This window comes from Myxine glutinosa, chromosome 7, assembly GCF_964187855.1.
Source record: "Myxine glutinosa chromosome 7, kmMyxGlut1.1, whole genome shotgun sequence".
In the NCBI taxonomy this organism is placed as follows: domain Eukaryota; kingdom Metazoa; phylum Chordata; class Myxini; order Myxiniformes; family Myxinidae; genus Myxine; species Myxine glutinosa.
Genome location: NC_136267.1, coordinates 28,560,150 through 28,577,476, shown reverse-complemented (window position 1 = coordinate 28,577,476; position 17,327 = coordinate 28,560,150). Strand labels below are relative to the sequence as shown.

General features: G+C 41.7%; 1 protein-coding gene across 1 annotated transcript; it reads left to right on the top strand.

Moving 5' to 3' along the window:
* Positions 1-3,470: 3,470 nt before the first annotated feature.
* LOC137431079 (uncharacterized) lies at positions 3,471-16,935 on the top strand. The gene is made up of 3 exons (XM_068121970.2): positions 3,471-3,977; positions 11,972-12,297; positions 12,809-16,935. The coding sequence occupies exons 1-3, from the start codon at positions 3,747-3,749 to the stop codon at positions 12,975-12,977; spliced, it is 726 nt and encodes a 241-aa protein (XP_067978071.2). The 5' UTR covers positions 3,471-3,746; the 3' UTR covers positions 12,978-16,935.
* The last annotated feature ends 392 nt before the right edge of the window (positions 16,936-17,327 follow it).

Genomic DNA, 17,327 nt, shown 5'->3' with positions numbered 1-17,327 from the left:
ATCTAGTTTGGAAATAATTCCGTGATTCGGTTATCCTGTGGGCGTGAGTCTGTTAGGTAGGATGCAACGTAGCAGGCGGGATATACTTAGTTGTTTTAAAACTGTCACACTCAAGGGTAAGATTAATAGTAGAGGGTTACTACACCTGAGTGTCACATTAAGTAAAGTTATTTCAGGCCGGGACGGCCCTGGAGGAGAGACGGGTGCTGTGTTATGGTTTTTAGAACCTTCACTTGTAAATTTTAGTAAATGTTTCCCTTATAAATGATCCCCTGTAAATATCTCCATCATTGGCTTTATTAAAGATCGCACCCGAGTTAGTCCATGTACAACACGTAGAGCACCATAGGACCTCTCTGTAGCTATTTCATTATTATGTGTTTCAGTTAAGGATCTGTTCCCAATAGTTGAATCTGCATTGCATTAATTAAATAAGATAGGCCCCATTCCGTCCATTTTGCACTCTCTCTCTCCAAATTGTGTTACTTTGCTTGCCAGCAGCGTTCGCTGCATTCAAACGCCATTACGCACGTGGTTAAGCTGGAGAAGAAGGGGGCGGAGCACTGAGACCGAGGCGTGGCCCTTTCGGCGAGCCAACCAGGGCTGAGGTGAGCTCATTGACAGGCGTGGCTCGATGAAGCGCGGCTTGATTTCTACACGGGCTATATATGCGCAAGCGCGGCGCCTTTACACAAGAAGGGAGAGAAGTGCGGTTGTTGAAAGAAGCCCAAGAGGAGAGAGGAGAGAGAGGGCACGGACTGCATGGAGGTTGGGCGAGATTTCATCATCGATTGTATTGAACTGCGCATACGGCCGTGCAAAGGACTACCCGCCCCCGCCACGTATAAGGTCCGACGGCGTGCCAACAGTACGCGCTCGCCGCTGCCGCAGTACGAATCAACACCCGGAGCCGGACTCGAGTGAAGCTGGAGCCGGACCTTCCTGCGCTTGCCATCTGCTCGAACCTTCTCCTCCTTCCAGCCATTCTTCATGCCATTCCCTGTTCGTGTGAATCTGTTTGTTTTGTCCGGGGTTGTAATAAAAGACTGTTTTAAGGTTGCCCTATGTATCTGCTTCTTCCTCTTCCTGTACAGTCCTACCTTTCGTTTCTTCCTTGGTTTTGGTTTTGTAGATAGTGAATAAATACCTGTTATTCCTTACTTTGGTTTCTTCTTTCCCCGATCGCTTTAGTCCCTTCTTCCCATTGAGTACCTGTGGCATGATTTGGCCAACGCTCGGAGTCGGGTTTAGTCTCTTGTTAACGGCCCGAGTCGCAGCTCGCTTCGCTCGGCGCAATCCAATCATGCTGTGGCCCGGGTGGGAGTGTTTCCTCGCTTACGGCCGGTGGTGGTAATTAGATAGTAAGATGGGTTGGACTTACAACCATACTCAGCGCTGACCGGAAGTGACGTAATAGCTCCAGGACCGGTGGAGACGGCCAGCTTAACAGGACAAGGGGATTAACCCCCCCCTTGCTAACGGGAGTGCGGTCCTCTGGATCCGTAACAATATATATATTCAAGTGCACTTGAATGGGGAGGGAGAGGAATAGGGCAAGAGTGAAGGTGTGTCTGTGTGTGTGTATGTTTGTGTGTGTGTGTGTGTGTGCGGTGTGTGTGCGTTCGCATGATAATGTAAAGCGCCATGAGGGTAGTTTACTCTGCTTGATGGGGCTATATAAGACTCCTTTATTATTACTAGGGCATGCCCGTACTATATCTATATCTAAAATTATATCCCCCCCCTCTATTTACATGAAATGGTTTGGTCCAAAGCGAACGGCTTGCGAGTGGTGACAATCCCCCCCCTCTATTTACATGCAATGGTTTGGTCCAAAGCGAACGGCTTCCGGAGTTTGGTAAAGAAATCGCCATCGCGTGCACAAACGCGCAGGAAAGCGAATGAATCGCAAATTCGTTTTTATTAGTTGTAAAACATAGTTTAACGCCAACATAGTTTGCAAACGTGAAATAAATGAATACGCTCTCAAATGTGCCATCCGAGGCAGAGTGTGCCCGCCACGTTCGGCACACGCGATCGTTCGCTGCTCTCTGATTGGTTGAATCGTTTTTTGGACATAGCTCGGTAAGTAATTGTCCGATTAATATGAAACCTTGAAAAGGCACATCCTCGGGTCCCCAGCAATATACCTGGCAAGTTAAAAGTATATCGGACCCGTGGTTGTCGAGAAACAGCGGTCACAGACAAACGTACAGACGTACAGACAGACAGACAGAGATTACTGGAATTATAGATAGATATATATATATATATATATATATATATATATATATAATTATATATATATATATATATAATTATATATATATATATATATATATATATATATATATATATATATATATATAGATATATACATATATATATATATATATATACATATATATATATATATATATATATATATATATATATATATATATATGTATATATATATATATATACAGTATATATATATATATATATATATATATATATATATATATATATATACACTGTATATATATATATATATATATAGATATATATATATATATATATAGATAGATAGATAGATATATATATATATATATATATATATATATATATATATATATATATATATATATATATATATATATATATATACATATATAGATAGATATATATATAGTATATAGTATGTAGCATAGTAGTACAGCATAGTAGTATATACTACTATATACTACATAGTAGTATATAGTAGTAGCATCGTAGTATACATAGTAGTAGCATAGTAGCATAGTAGTATATAGCTAGTAGTAGTATATCGTATATGTACTGTATCGTATAGTATATAGTATATATATATAGTAGTATATAGTGTATATAGTATATAGTATATATATATATAGTATATATATATAGATATATAGATTCCAGTGGCGTGGGTGGCGCGAGCACCCAGGCGGGGAACGAAAGCACATGCCCCGCCTTTCGACCGATCGGCCACGCCCGGGGACTAGGCGTGGCCTCGGGACATATATGCGGGCTCTAAGCTCGAGGCTCGAGCCCGCCCAGCCCAGTGCTGAAGTGCGAGCTTTGAATAAAGACTTTGTTATACCAACGCGTTGTGGCCTACCTCTCTGGCAATCGAGTCGTGTGTGCGCAGCACCACATATACATATATAAAATTATCTATATATATGTGTGTGTTGCAGGTTCTGACCACATTGTGGTAATTCTTGTTTGTGCAATAAAAGCAAGATAAATAAATACTCGTTTCTCAACCGACTTGCATCATAAATTATTCTGGTGTTAATAGACTTGAGTTTCACTTTTTGTTTCTGTCATACTGAAATTAAGACGTCCTTATCATGAGGTAGAGGAAAAGGTGCACTCGCCGTCCGGTTTCCGTTGCGAAATACTGCAACATGGTGCTCAACACCAGACAAAAACGGCCTGAAATTGCAAAAAGTGCAAAGGTGACTGCTGTTACGTCATCTAGTGTCGACGATCGTGACGTGCTTTCGTTGAGGCCTGGTCGCCTGGATGAAATGGATAGTCCGAGGCTTGTTTATATTAAACAGAACTATACAAGAGGGGGTATTTTAATAAATAAATAAACGATGTAAAATATAAAGTCAGTAAAAGAGGTTCGTGTGAGAAACGTCGAGGAAGAAGGCAGCGGAGAGTGGTCGTGTGGCGGGAACCCGGTGAATGGGTGTGGGAGACGTCGGTTCTGTAGTTTGTATCAACGGAGGCGCATGGCGGAAAGGCCGGACCAGACTGTCCCTTCTCTCTTCTCTCCCGGCTCTCCTCCCAAGTCACCATTCTCATCACGCTCGGCTCGAGGTTCGAGGGAATCTCCCGCCACCGAGATGCCTTTGAAGGTTCTGCGGACTTGTTCTGTACCTCGTCCTGATCCGGGGGGAGTTTGGGTCTCTCTCCGACCTGGGGACTCGTTGTCTGCGCTCGCAGTGAGACACGGAGTGACGGTGAGGGCGCTCTCCTGGGGCTGGGGGAGATGCATTGTCTATTAATATTAATTATAATCGTTCTATTGCGTTATACATGGATTGTACGATTTTTTTATTTTTTTTAGTACAATACACGTAGTGGAGCTGCACACGCACGCACGCATACATACACACACACACACACACACACACACACACACACACACACACACACACACACACACACACACACACACACACACACACACACACATATGCACACACACACACATATGCACACACACACACACACACACACACACACACACACACACACACACACACACTTACGCATAGACACACACTTACGTATAGACACACACACTTACGTATAGACACACACACTTACGTATAGACACACACATACATACACACACACTTACGAATACACACACACTTACGAATACACACACACTTACGAATACACACACACTTACGAATACACACACACTTACGAATACACACACACTTACGAATACACACACACACTTACGAATACACACACACTTACGTATACACACACACTTACGTATACACACACACACTTACGTATACACACACACTTACGTATACACACACACTTACGTATACACACACACTTACGTATACACACACTTACGTATACACACACACACGTATACACACACACTTACGTATACACACACACACACACTTATGTACACACATACATACACATACGTACATACATACATACGTACACACATACATACATACGTACACACATACATACGTACACACACACATACGTACACACACACATACGTACACACATACATACATACATATACACACACACATACACATACACTTACATACACATACACTTACATACACTTACGTACACACATACACTTACGTACACACATACACTTACGTACACACACACACACACACACACACACACACACACATATATACACACACACGTATACACACACACATACATACATATACACACACTTAGGTACACACATGCACTTACACACTAACACACACACACAAACACACCCTGGGGGGGGGGGGGGGGGGGGGGGGGGGGGAGAGAGAGGTTGGAGGAGGAAAGAGGGAGGGGAAATACCCCCCTGGGATATTGGGATGCTCCATGCAGCCAAGGGGCCGTCCTGGTGGTATTTAGATGTGGGGCCCGACCACGGGTGTGAAGTTAATATATACCAGTCGTGTACTCCATGCCTTGGCGAAAGCGCTTCAGTCACGTGTCACAGCTACGTCACCTTCTTTGCACCTTTTCTAATTCCAGCCCTGTGTGATGACTGATGACTTTGTCTGGTGTTCAGCTCCATGCTGCAGTATTTTGCAATGGAAACCGGACAGAAAGTGCAACTTTTCCTCCACACAAGGCCTTCTTCATTTCAGTATTAAAGAAATAAAAGTGCAACTTAAGTCCATTAACGGCAATCTTTTGTGTGGGATTCTTTTAATTTATTTAAGACATTTGATCTGCCAAGGCTCATTTTGTGTAGGTACAACCAGACCAGGCAGGTGCGTTGTTACCTCCTGTGGGAACTCCAGAGCAAAGATACTAGAGCAGACCAAGATGAACCCATATAACACAGTGAAGTATGCACTGGGGGGGTGGAACATTTTGGTGACATAATGGTGGAATCGCTGGCATATTTTGTAACAAGAAAGGAATTAAAAAGAACAAAAACAAGTACAGATACATTCAAAGTACACCGCCCCCAATGCAACAAATTAAATATCCTACAGCGCGGCATTGCCGGGGCACTTCCGGCACACACACACACACACACACACACACACACACACTACATATACACATACGCCTCCGGCGCCCGGCAATACCGCATTACAGCTCATAGAGGCTGCATTGGGAGGGAGAGGTGTACACTAATTGATTGATTAATTGTATAATTAAAATCAATAAAAGATTATCACAAAATATTTTCTTAATCAATTTGCTAATAGCATAACTAAACCACTAGTGCTTCGTCTGAAGATGTATCTTTTAGAAATTTAATTAAATAAGTCATTAATAAAAAATTAAATAATTAATTGATTAATCAATAAATAATTAAACAATTAAATGATCAATCAATAAATCAAAAATATCCTTGATAGCCACATCACTTGGTCACTCATGTCCAAATATTAGCTTCTGAGCTCAAAAGGTGCCCGAGATATTGGCCAAATGAGAAAGAAGATAAATAAATGATTAATAATGAAAATAAATAAATAATAATCATTAAAACATTAAATTATTAATCAATTCGGTCAGAGAACACATAAACCACCACCATTTCATCAGTATCTGTAACTTCAAAAAAAAAATTTTTTAGTCATTAATGGAATAATTAAATAATTAGTCGATTAATTGATTAATTAATAAATCAAAAATAGCCTTTGCAGCCAAATCACCTGGTCATTGGCATGTCCAAATATCAGCTTCCTAACTCAAAAGGTGCCTGAGTTAATGGTCAGAAGAGAAAGGAAATTTGATTAATTAAATAAGTACTTAATTAAAAACAAAAAACAAACAAAAAAAACACCTTTAGAGGCCATTTTTCCCTGCAAAGCGTGGGTTGGCCTTTTTCGGGCACCGTGGTTGTTGTTGTTGTTGTTGTTTGTTGTTGTTGGTCCCCTTTTTGAAGCAATGTTTTATGACTGGATGCCCTTCCTGCCACCAACCCTGTTTGTCGCCTTTTACGACAAACAGGGAATTACCAGTGAACTGGTACTCAATTTGCCGACCTCGGAAGGATGACAGGCTGAGTCAACCCCCCTGGCGTTAATTCAGTGATCGACCAGGATTCGAACCCAGGATCCTAGGATCCTAAGCTGGTACCCTAGCCACTAAGCCAACACCAGGCTCCACTTTTCCACTTAATTAATCGCTGATAATTAAATAACTCCTCAATTAATTGATTATTCAAAAAACAAAAAATACTGCATTTGACAAAGGACTTGCTCACTATTGTGCCAAAATTTCAGCTTCCTAGCTCAAAGGATGGCTGAGATATCGCCCGGACAAACAAACAAACAAGAAAACGTCATGCGTAGCACGATACTTGCAAAATACGCCCTCCCCCAAAAGTTTACCATTGATACAGCAAATTGTCCATTTCATGAAGTTTAAAATTTACAATCTTGATCAAAGCTCGGGTCAACAGGATGAAAAGTGACGATTTTTCAGATGAAAAATGATGATTTTGGAAGGTTGACCTTCAGTTGACCTTTGACCTTTTGACCTAAAAAATAGTTAGTTTCTCTATTTAGTGACTCAATGTGCAAATGCTGTTCAATTTTCAAGTCAATTCGATGAAAATAGAGGATTTTAGAAATTTGGCCTATGTTGACCTTTTGGCCTATGTTGACCTCAAGAATACTTGGTGGTTGAATTCAGTGACCAGATGTGCAAGTCCTCTCCAAATTTCAAGTCAATTGGATGAAAATTGAGGATTTTAGAAATTTGGCCTATGTTGACCATTTGGCCTATGTTGACTTCAAAAATTCTTGGTGGTTGAATTCAATGACCAGATATGCAAGTGGTCTTCAAATTTCAAGTCAATCGGATGAAAATTGAGGATTTTAGAAATTTAGCAAAGTTGGTGACCTTTGGCCTATGTTGACCTTTTGACCTATTGACCCCAAAAACAATAGGCTTCTGGCATTTGACCAACTCTACCACTTGGTGAAGTTTGGTTGAAAATTGTGACCTGTAGGCCAGTGACAAACTAACAGTCACAAACACAACCGACCAATATACTTGAAAAATCTTCGATTTTGCAAGTAACAAACAACCAGAGTGAAAACAGTACTCCCTTTCAGCGTGCGTCACTGCCGAGCCCCCTTCGGTGCCCGGCAATGACGATTTGCAATGCCTGGAGATGGCATAGGAAAGGTGCGGTGTACAAAAAACTATTGCGTTTAAACTGAAACATGCAAATTTCTGAAACAATGTTGACTTGTAACTTTGGTGCTTTCTGTTTGCTTTTCTGTTTAATTTCAATTTTTTTTGAATTTTCAAAATTTCTAATTTTTTTTGAAGGTGAGGGATGGGTAGGAAGTTAAAATACCGTATATGGCATCAGTCCATATTCCCCTTTTGTTTGTATTTATATTCAGACTTGTGGTGTCCATAGATCTCCCCTCTCCCCAAACACACACACACACACACACATTATAATGCCAAGGGATGTGCACAATAGCAGCAAAACTTTCAGTCTTTACAGTTCATCTTACTATAATTCACTAAATGTCCGTCCGTCTGTCCGTCCGTTCCCAGGTACCGCAAAAACGGCTGAACCGATCGCAACAACATTTTGGGTGGGTAATCCTGGGACCCCTTGGAGTAAAATAGGCTGTATTGTTTTTCCAAATTTTTTTTCCAATTTTCCAGTTTTTCCAAACACGATGGAATAATATTTACCAATATGAACAGTGATGTGGCTTTTATTGAAATTCTACAAATACTGTTTAGATTTTGATGACTTGCGTGTGATATGATTTAACGGATGTATATATGAATCGTTTAAAATAAAATAAAAGCCTTCAATTTCTGATATTTTGCCTTTTCATGTGGGCCTCCCAATTGAAGCCCCGCCCATAGGGCGGGTACTGTTGCTAGTTCACATAATCGATATTGCATCCATATCAATCCTCTCTCATTCCGTAATCACACAATCTTGGAGGCTTTTCTCTCTTCAGTCTTACATTTCCAAAATACCACTATGCACATCATGACAATTCACTTTAATTGTGCATCATTTTATTTACTATACTGACACCTTTTTTCAGAGTGCATAAACCACCACCTATCTTCTTTAAACCATCCATCAAAGACTTACGAAGAAGAAAAGAACTTGCAAAATCTCCGCAATGTCGGCCCTACATCCTTCAACTTCAAGCATCAACTTTACAGTTTCTATTGATACAAACAAAATGATGAACCAACATTCAAGTGTATGTAAATCAGTCAAGTGTAGGTAAATTGATCTTACTTTCTTTCTTCCGTATAAGTTCTGCTTCATCAAGATGAAGATTACCGCACTGCCCTGCATGTGCACGTCGTCCAACGTCTTTACGAGAACCACTTGCAACTGTCCATATATTGGTTCTTATTTGTGCGACACCTTTTGAACTTTTTACACCGTCTTTGATGGAACCTTTGATTTGATTTGATTTTGATGGACAGTGACATGAAGGAGCTACCTTTAGAGGCCACTTTTCCCCGCAGAGCAGAGGTTGGCCTTTTTTGGACACCCTGGTCCCATTTTTGAAGCAATGTTTTATGGCCAGATGCTCTTCCTGCCACCAACCCTGTTTGTCGCCTCTTGCGACACACAGGGAATTACCAGTGAACTGGTGCTCAATTTGCCGACCTCGTAAGGATGACAAGCTGAGTCAACCCCCCTGGTGTTAATTCAGCGATCGACCGTGATCCGAACCCAGGATCCTAGGATCCCAAGCCGGCACCCCAACCGCTAAGCCAACTCCAGGCTTTGAACCCAGGATGGACGCGTACAAATGTTGCAACTATTCTGGATTTCCTTTCCTCACTGCAAACGTACAAACCCTTGTAGACATCCAGCTGATGCATGGCTTCATTGAGCAGGAGACGGATATTGCTTCTCGTCATCTTAGATTCACTGAATTCAGTGCGAAACGCTTCCTCACAGTGTGAACAAAAAGTGAGGAAATCATCTGATGGGACTATTAGAGATCGAAAGTTGGACTTGGATGTCGTATTCCCTGTTGTGAATGAAGAGCAGGACGGGATCATCCAATTCAGCACCACTTCTTTGAAGATCCTTTCTGCAAACCAGACACGATGACAGAAATTCATGTCCACTGAGGATTCTGCGACACAGGTAACCAGAGATGTACACTGGTGTGTTCTGCTGAGGAGGCCTGAGTTGAACATTAGAAATTGCAACATTTATTCTATCTGTGCTGATGCTGAACAGTTGTGACAAACTGCACTGATCGACTCGTTCTTTTCTTGTTGGTGAAACTCTGCAGCGTCAGAATGAAATTTGCTCCAACAGCCCGTTTGACTAATTCAGCGACCATCACCATCCCCAACGCACATCTGAATTCCTTTGCAGATGGATTGTCTCTGCATCCACCTCTCCTCCTTTATGGTTGATAACAGGTTCTCTACGACTTCCTGCTTCAGACGAGAAGTGGTTAAATATTTCATGTCAAAATCTGATTGAAACTGCTCCCACAACTGTGTAATGCAAGATATGGCAAGTTATTACCCTCACCTGAGGAGAGGGTATTGCATTTGAGTCTGTCTGTCTTTGTTTGTTTGTTTTTGTTTGTTTGTTTGTCTGTTCGTTTGTCTCTGTCTGTTTGTTTGTCTGTCTGTCTTTGTCTGCACAGAATAAATATGATTTTCTCTGCAACCGTTGGTCCGATTGACATGAAATTTTCACCATAGGTGCAACTCCACCTGTATAATGTTTTGATAATTATGGCGTCATAGGTCACGTGGTTCGGCCGACATCTTGGAAAAAACGAAAAACTTTGCATCTCTATATCTACGAAAGCACTGAATAGAAATAATTGACATGGCTCATTGTAAAGAACTCCATGGGGAATAAAATATGTTAATGATGATGTCATAGGTGCCTCCATTATGACGTCATAATTCGACAAGTACAAAACGTCATCCGATCAAGATGAAATTTCTTCAGCGTCATGTAGGCATAAAATTGGTGGAGAAAAAATAGTCATAGGTCACGTGGTTCGGCCACCATCTCTCTAAAACCGAAAAACTTTGCACCTCTATATCTCCGAAAGTGCTGCATAGAAAAAATTGAGACATTACTCATTGCAAAGAACTCCCCATGTGCAATAACATTTGTTGATGATGTCATCGGTGCCTCCATTATGACGTCATAATTCGACAAGTACAAAACTTCATCCGATCAGGATGAAATTGCTTGAGCATAATCTAGGGATAAATTGGTGGGGGGAAAAAAATGATGACGTGATCGATCACGTGGTTCGGCCGCCATATTTGTTTCAACACAAAAGCCGTAAAAAAAAAAACCCACTGAAAACATCCTGGTGGGTCTGCAATCTCTGATTTCTCTTTCTTGTTATTATTATTTTTTGGATGGCATGGTTATGGATATTGAGATTCTAACTTACATTGTAGGTATGGGCATTCACCAGATAAATTTCAGAGGGAGGTTAAAAAAATTCAAAAGGGGGCAAAAATTGTGTGACTTGTCCTGCTGAATCTCAGACATCAAGTTCACAAAAACTATAATTAACCACAACTTTTCACTGAAACATACATAATTCGGTAAATTGGAGCCTACTAAAGTGTATAAGAAGGTATTTGCACAATTTTTTTGTGAGATTTATATTAAATCGCGTTTTAAGGTGGAGTGTGCAACACATAAAAGTCGGTCCAAAGGACCTGCTATCTTTATTTTACTTGGTTCACCGAAATGGAAAATGGGGAGGCATCCGGGGGGGGGGCAGATCGCCCCCCTCCCGCAACCGCCACTTTGGACGTCCGTGATTGCAGGTAGGCCTATCGGGTCTAATGTTGTGTCATGCCCTGCTCTAAGCTGGCGTTGCTTGCGCAGCTGCTTACTAAAATGGCGGCCGAGCACGCCCATTGGATACTTCCCGTTCACGGCCGAGTGGTTCATCTTGCTCTGCTCTAATATCTTTGCTCTAGAGTATTTACCTGAATGGAGGACCTTGTAATCTCCGTGATGGCAGCTCTGCACTTTGTCTCGCTTTGACCCTTTTGGCATCATCTTTGACAATGGGATATGTGAAGTATGTTATGATAGTATGATTATGAATGTCTTTGAAGGACGTCTGTATTGTCCGATGTAGAGCATCTTTGACGTCGAATTAATTTATAATTTGAGGTACAGACTGCTTGGAGGCACCTCGTTATGCTGATTCATTCTTGCTCCTCATCCTCTATTCCATTCCCTCAGCCCGAGCAAATAAAGCGACTGAATCAGCTCTTCTCCAGTGAGACCCTCTTTCTGCGGAATCGGATCCTTATTCCTGCGAGCGACTCCAACATTGGCTGCTCGAATGGAAGTGCCGACAGCCACAACGACGTCTCCTCATCTGCGGAAGATCCCGGAACACGACGACAAGCGACGGAGAACCGCTCCGAGACGAACACAGAAACCAACACTCAATTGTTGGATGATCTCTCCGGCAGAGAGTTTTTCCGTCGTATCGATCTTCAAGTGCAGCACACACGGGCACGTATAGAAGGCTGCACGGCCAAAGCGGGCAGCTGGAGCGAGGGGTGAGACTTCGCCTAACTTATCCATTTTGTTCCTCCTATTCCGATGTGTCGTTCTCTTTGTGGCCATTTTTGTTTCCCCACCCAACTTAGCCTTCCTCATCCTGATTGTGACACTACATACTTGGGGCAATAGTTTTCACAGTTTCGTTGTACTGCAGACCTGTACAAGAAGAGGGCTAATGCATATGAAGATGGTCGACCATTTTTGATGGAGAAGAGGCAGTGTAATTGATTAACGTTTTACTTTACAAGAAAGATTATTCCAGAATATGAATTGGCTTTCCAGTTTAGTCTGAGGTGTGAATAACGACGATTATGCTGTCTGTACTTATGCTGTCTATACTCGTGTGTAGTCTGAATTTTGCGAGAGGCAAGAGGAAATGATGTGTTGATTAAAAAGCATTGCAATCTGTGACCGACATGGGAATAAAGATTTGTGGTTTTGCTGAGGACAGACCCTTCTTGTATTTACTTGTATTCCTTTGGGTGGTTGCTGATGACCGCTGTGCAGGGTGAGCTGCGATTGTGTTGGAGTGAGTCGGCAACAACACAGCAGCAGCCCCTTGTCTCTGCAGCACGTTGACATCTCTCCGACCTTGGACGCTGATGATCTCATCTTCAGGGACGACCATTTTGGGTGTCTTAACTTTGAACTCTGGCGTGGAAAACCTTCTAGCTGAAAAAAAAACAAACTTACTTTGTAAATCTATGACATTTGTTTGGTAGAGTAAAAAAAAAAAAAATTTTATGGGCAAAGAAAACCTATACTCCCAGTCCAAGAGCAGCTGTGCTTTGTATGTGCTGTGCAGTGATAGTGTGTTGGTAGTGTTGTGCAATATCGCTATGCAACGGAGGAAGTGGAATCGTCGGTTACTTCCTGTATCAGGCTTTATCTGTGTGCTCTGCCCACCCTGTCTCCCAGAGTTCAGGTTCCATCAACTCGATCCTCTACAATAGTGCAATAGCTGCTTCGGAGCGAGCTCGATCATCCTTGTTCTAGCTACTACAAATGGGCAACATGCAGTTTGGGCCTTGGTCGACTAGGATGGACCTGAGCGCAGAACGTTCTGGTGGAGACACGGGACACATGTATCGGAATATTCGGTATTACGGAACCATGATTCCAGCCCATTAGCAATTTAAGGCAATCGACCGTTTCCTTCTCCCTTTCGGCCTTCTCTGTCCATCAGATTTCTCCGTCAAGTCTTGTAACGTCATCGATCATTGAGTTCTTTGTTAATTATTTTGGGGATATTTAATACACAGATGAATTATATAATGAAGTATTCTTTTTTTAGTTTGAGGAAGGATGAATGAATGAATGAATGATCGTTTTGAGGCCCATTTTCCCCGCTAGAGTGGGGGTTAGCCTTGCGGGCCCCATGACAATCATGGTTCCCCGTTTGAGGCAATGTTTTTATGGCCGGATGCCCTTCCTGACGCCAACCCTTAGTCGCCTCTTACGATGCGCAGGGATACGGTGTACCTATTCTAAACTGGGGTACACACCGTGATCATTCATCCCAACAAGCTAGTACTCAATTTGCCGACCTCGGAAGGATGACGGGCTGAGTCAACCCCCCAGGCGTTAATTCAGCGATCGACCGGGATTCGAACCGAGGATCCTAGGATCCCAAGCTGGCACCCTAACCGCTAAGCCAACACCAGGCTTAGTTTGAGGAAGGATCTTGGAGTCAAAATTTTTTTTAAATGTTTGCAACTAAAATATATTATGATGACTGTAATTAAATCTCAGCAGTTAGTGTATTTTATTCCAGAGAAGCTGTGAATGTAGACTCTTTGTAAAGTTTTTTTTTTTTTAATATAAACGTGCCGATCTGGTAAAAAAGGGAAACTTTTTCTGATCTCTTACAATGGCAAATGTTTATTTAGGGGAAGGGCGACCAATCCGAAGCACAGTGCCAGGCCAACCGAGTAATAAATTATTTGGTTGATGAAACTTTCTGTGAGTGTATGTAATTTTATGTATGGGTGTGCTTTAATAATAATGATGGAAGAAACCATTTGATGATGGAGGCAATGGAGGACCAATCCACTTCATACATGGAGGTGGTGAAGACCATTTTGGCTGCATGATTTAGTCAACCTTTTTCATTTCGTACTTTCAATCAGTTCAGTCCAAAATTATTACCCCCCATGTGCGAAGTGAAATGCAGGGTTAAGCAATTCGTTCACTTTCTCTGTCTGTCCGTCTACAAACGTCAATTTATGATTGAGGAACAACTTCATTTCAATTTAATGGTATATTTTGAACATGAATAGGAAAACATACATGCAGTTTTACAGAACTTTGGCTCTAAATTAGTCCCGATTACACATGTGCAGAGAGGAGCAAGATTTATTATTATTATTATTATTATTATTCTGTCTGCCTGTGTAGGAGTCAAACAAAATTGAAAATCATTCCAAACAAACCTTACTGTTTTTAGCAATGTCGTAAAGGACACAACAGGCATGAAGAGCTGATGTAACTTCTTATTGTTGTAGTTGTATATCCCCGGGCAGTTCTGTCAATCAAGCCTGTGGCACTGAGACAGCCGATGGATCTCCCAGGAGTGACCCAGAGATCCCCCACATCCAGGATGGTGTACCCCTGCCTTCACAAAGTCAGGGCCACAACAAAGTTAGAGAGAGAGAGAAGAGGGAAAGGGCCGGTCCATGGTGACTGATCGGCACTCTGACCATGATCGCGCTGCCCTGACGTTTCCAGGCAGCAGGGAGGAATGGGGAAGGTGTTCTATGAACTCAAATTGTGAAATGTTTTCCCCCGAACACTCCTCGAAAACGATCCAAAATTCAAGAAGCGAAGCCTAATGTTTCAAAAATTCCTATGAGTGGGACACGCCTCTGGACCCTCTCGCGTTACATGCTTTGAGCGTGTTCCTTCGATGGTTGAATATGTTTATGTTTTGAGCCTCCCTCCAATTTCTCAAATGTTCTGTGGCCCTTGTGGGTGTCATTATCTTAACTAATGGGGGGGGGGGGGTATAGTGGAGTAGAACACTTCTTTTTGGCTGGTTCACTCGAGGAAGGTGAGCACCTGTGCTGATGACGGCCAAAGCAACAAAATGTGAAGGTGGATGATGTTTCTGTTGTGGATGTTGGTGGAAATTGATCACTTCATTGATTGAACCCTCCAGGGGGCAAAAGTAATACGAGACCAGAATATAAATCTGTACTACAAGAGAGATGTTTGTGTCGTTTTTCTCAGAGATGGCCAAACGGATCTTCGTCCAACTTTCAGACACACTTTCCTCAATGTATCAGGCTAAAAAAAAATTTAATGGAATTTTTTTTTTTTTTTTTTAACAATCCTCTCTCGTGCTCTATAAAATCGCTCAATATTAAATAATCCCTGACCTCATTCCTTACTGGGTGTAGGGAAGTGTTTTTGGCCCCCACAAGAAAATAAGAAAAAAACCAAAATTAGATTTATTCAAAATTCAAACAGGATTATAACAGCACCGGGTAACGCCGGCAACTCTAAATATAATGGAGCAAGTGTATGTAGATTATATACCACTGAAAGACAATATATCCTGAGATCAGCAATTTTGATTGAAAAAAATGGTTTCTACCACCATCAGGGTCTTATTTCTGTCAATGTGACATTCCACCAATTGCAAAACTACTTAGCCCTTAGGTTAAGTAGTTGTTGCTGTTGTGTAATATGGACTGGTTCATCAGCCATTTTTGTTGAGCTGAAACATTCTGGCATGGGTTTGTCCAAAAGTTATTTCCAAGTCTCGACATCATGGCAGTTGTATGCTGTTCTCGGCCTTTGGTTTTAAGTGAATCCATTTTCGAAGGTAAAACAAGCTGTGTGTCAACTTCAATGCAGTTACCTTCATGTTAGTACATCATTTCTTAGAATAGCTTCGAAATGGTTAAGAAGGTAAAGACAAAGCATGTTGAAGCCAGTTGAGTCTTATAATGCCTTTGCAGTGGTCTGGTGAGCGCCGACCCCCAGATCCGCAACAATATGCTGTGTATGTTCCAATGTATTTTAATTTGTACATACATATATATATATATATGAATGATCGTTTTAAGGCCATATTCCCCGCATTTTCCCCGCTAGCCTTGCGGGCCCCATGACAATCATGGTTCCCTGTTTGAGGCAATGTTTTTATGGCCGGATGCCCTTCCTGGCGCCAACCCTTAGTCGCCTCTTACAATGCGCAGGGATACGGTGTACCTATTCTAAACCGGGGTACACACCGGGATCATTCATCCCAGCAAGCTGGTACTCAATTTGCCGACCTCGGAAGGATGACAGGCTGAGTCAACCCTCCTGGCGTTAATTCAGCAATTGACCGGGATTCGAACCCAGGATCCTGGGATCCCAAGCCGGCACCTTAACCGCTAAGCCAACACCAGGACATACATGATGTCCTAAAAACAATTACTGTTGCCCAATTATGTGGTGTGTGATGCGAAGTTAACATCCAGCAAAGGCTATTTATTTATATATAAAAGGATATTCAAAGTGTTTTGAGAAATAAGATCTTTTATTTAGAAATCAGGATTGAGGACCCTCCCCTTTTTGTGTGTTAAAATCCACCTCTTGTCCAGATGCTATGGTAACATGATTTAATAAAAGGCTAGTAAATTATATATTTTTCACCCATTTCACTACAGGATGAAGTTGTGCTACTGTGAATAGAGATTTGCCTTGAAAATGGAAACAAGTAGACGTACATGTATTCAATCTCAAGAATTCAAGAAGAGGTTTAGTTATAGTGCATTGGCACAAGCACCAGCTACAGAGCAATGTCAAAGAGGATAAAACTGGCAGACTCTGTTACTTCTGGACATGGAGACCAGATCGACTGGACTCTTTGCATCATTTGTCAGAGTGTAAAAATGATTCTCTGAATTGTCCTGCTAAATCAAAAAGGAAAGACTTTGGAAGTGGATACAAGTCTTTACCAGAAACTTTAGCAAAATTCAGTGATCTTGGAAAGCTCACCTTCCGACTGGAGAGCCTAGATGAAGGCAATGACGTT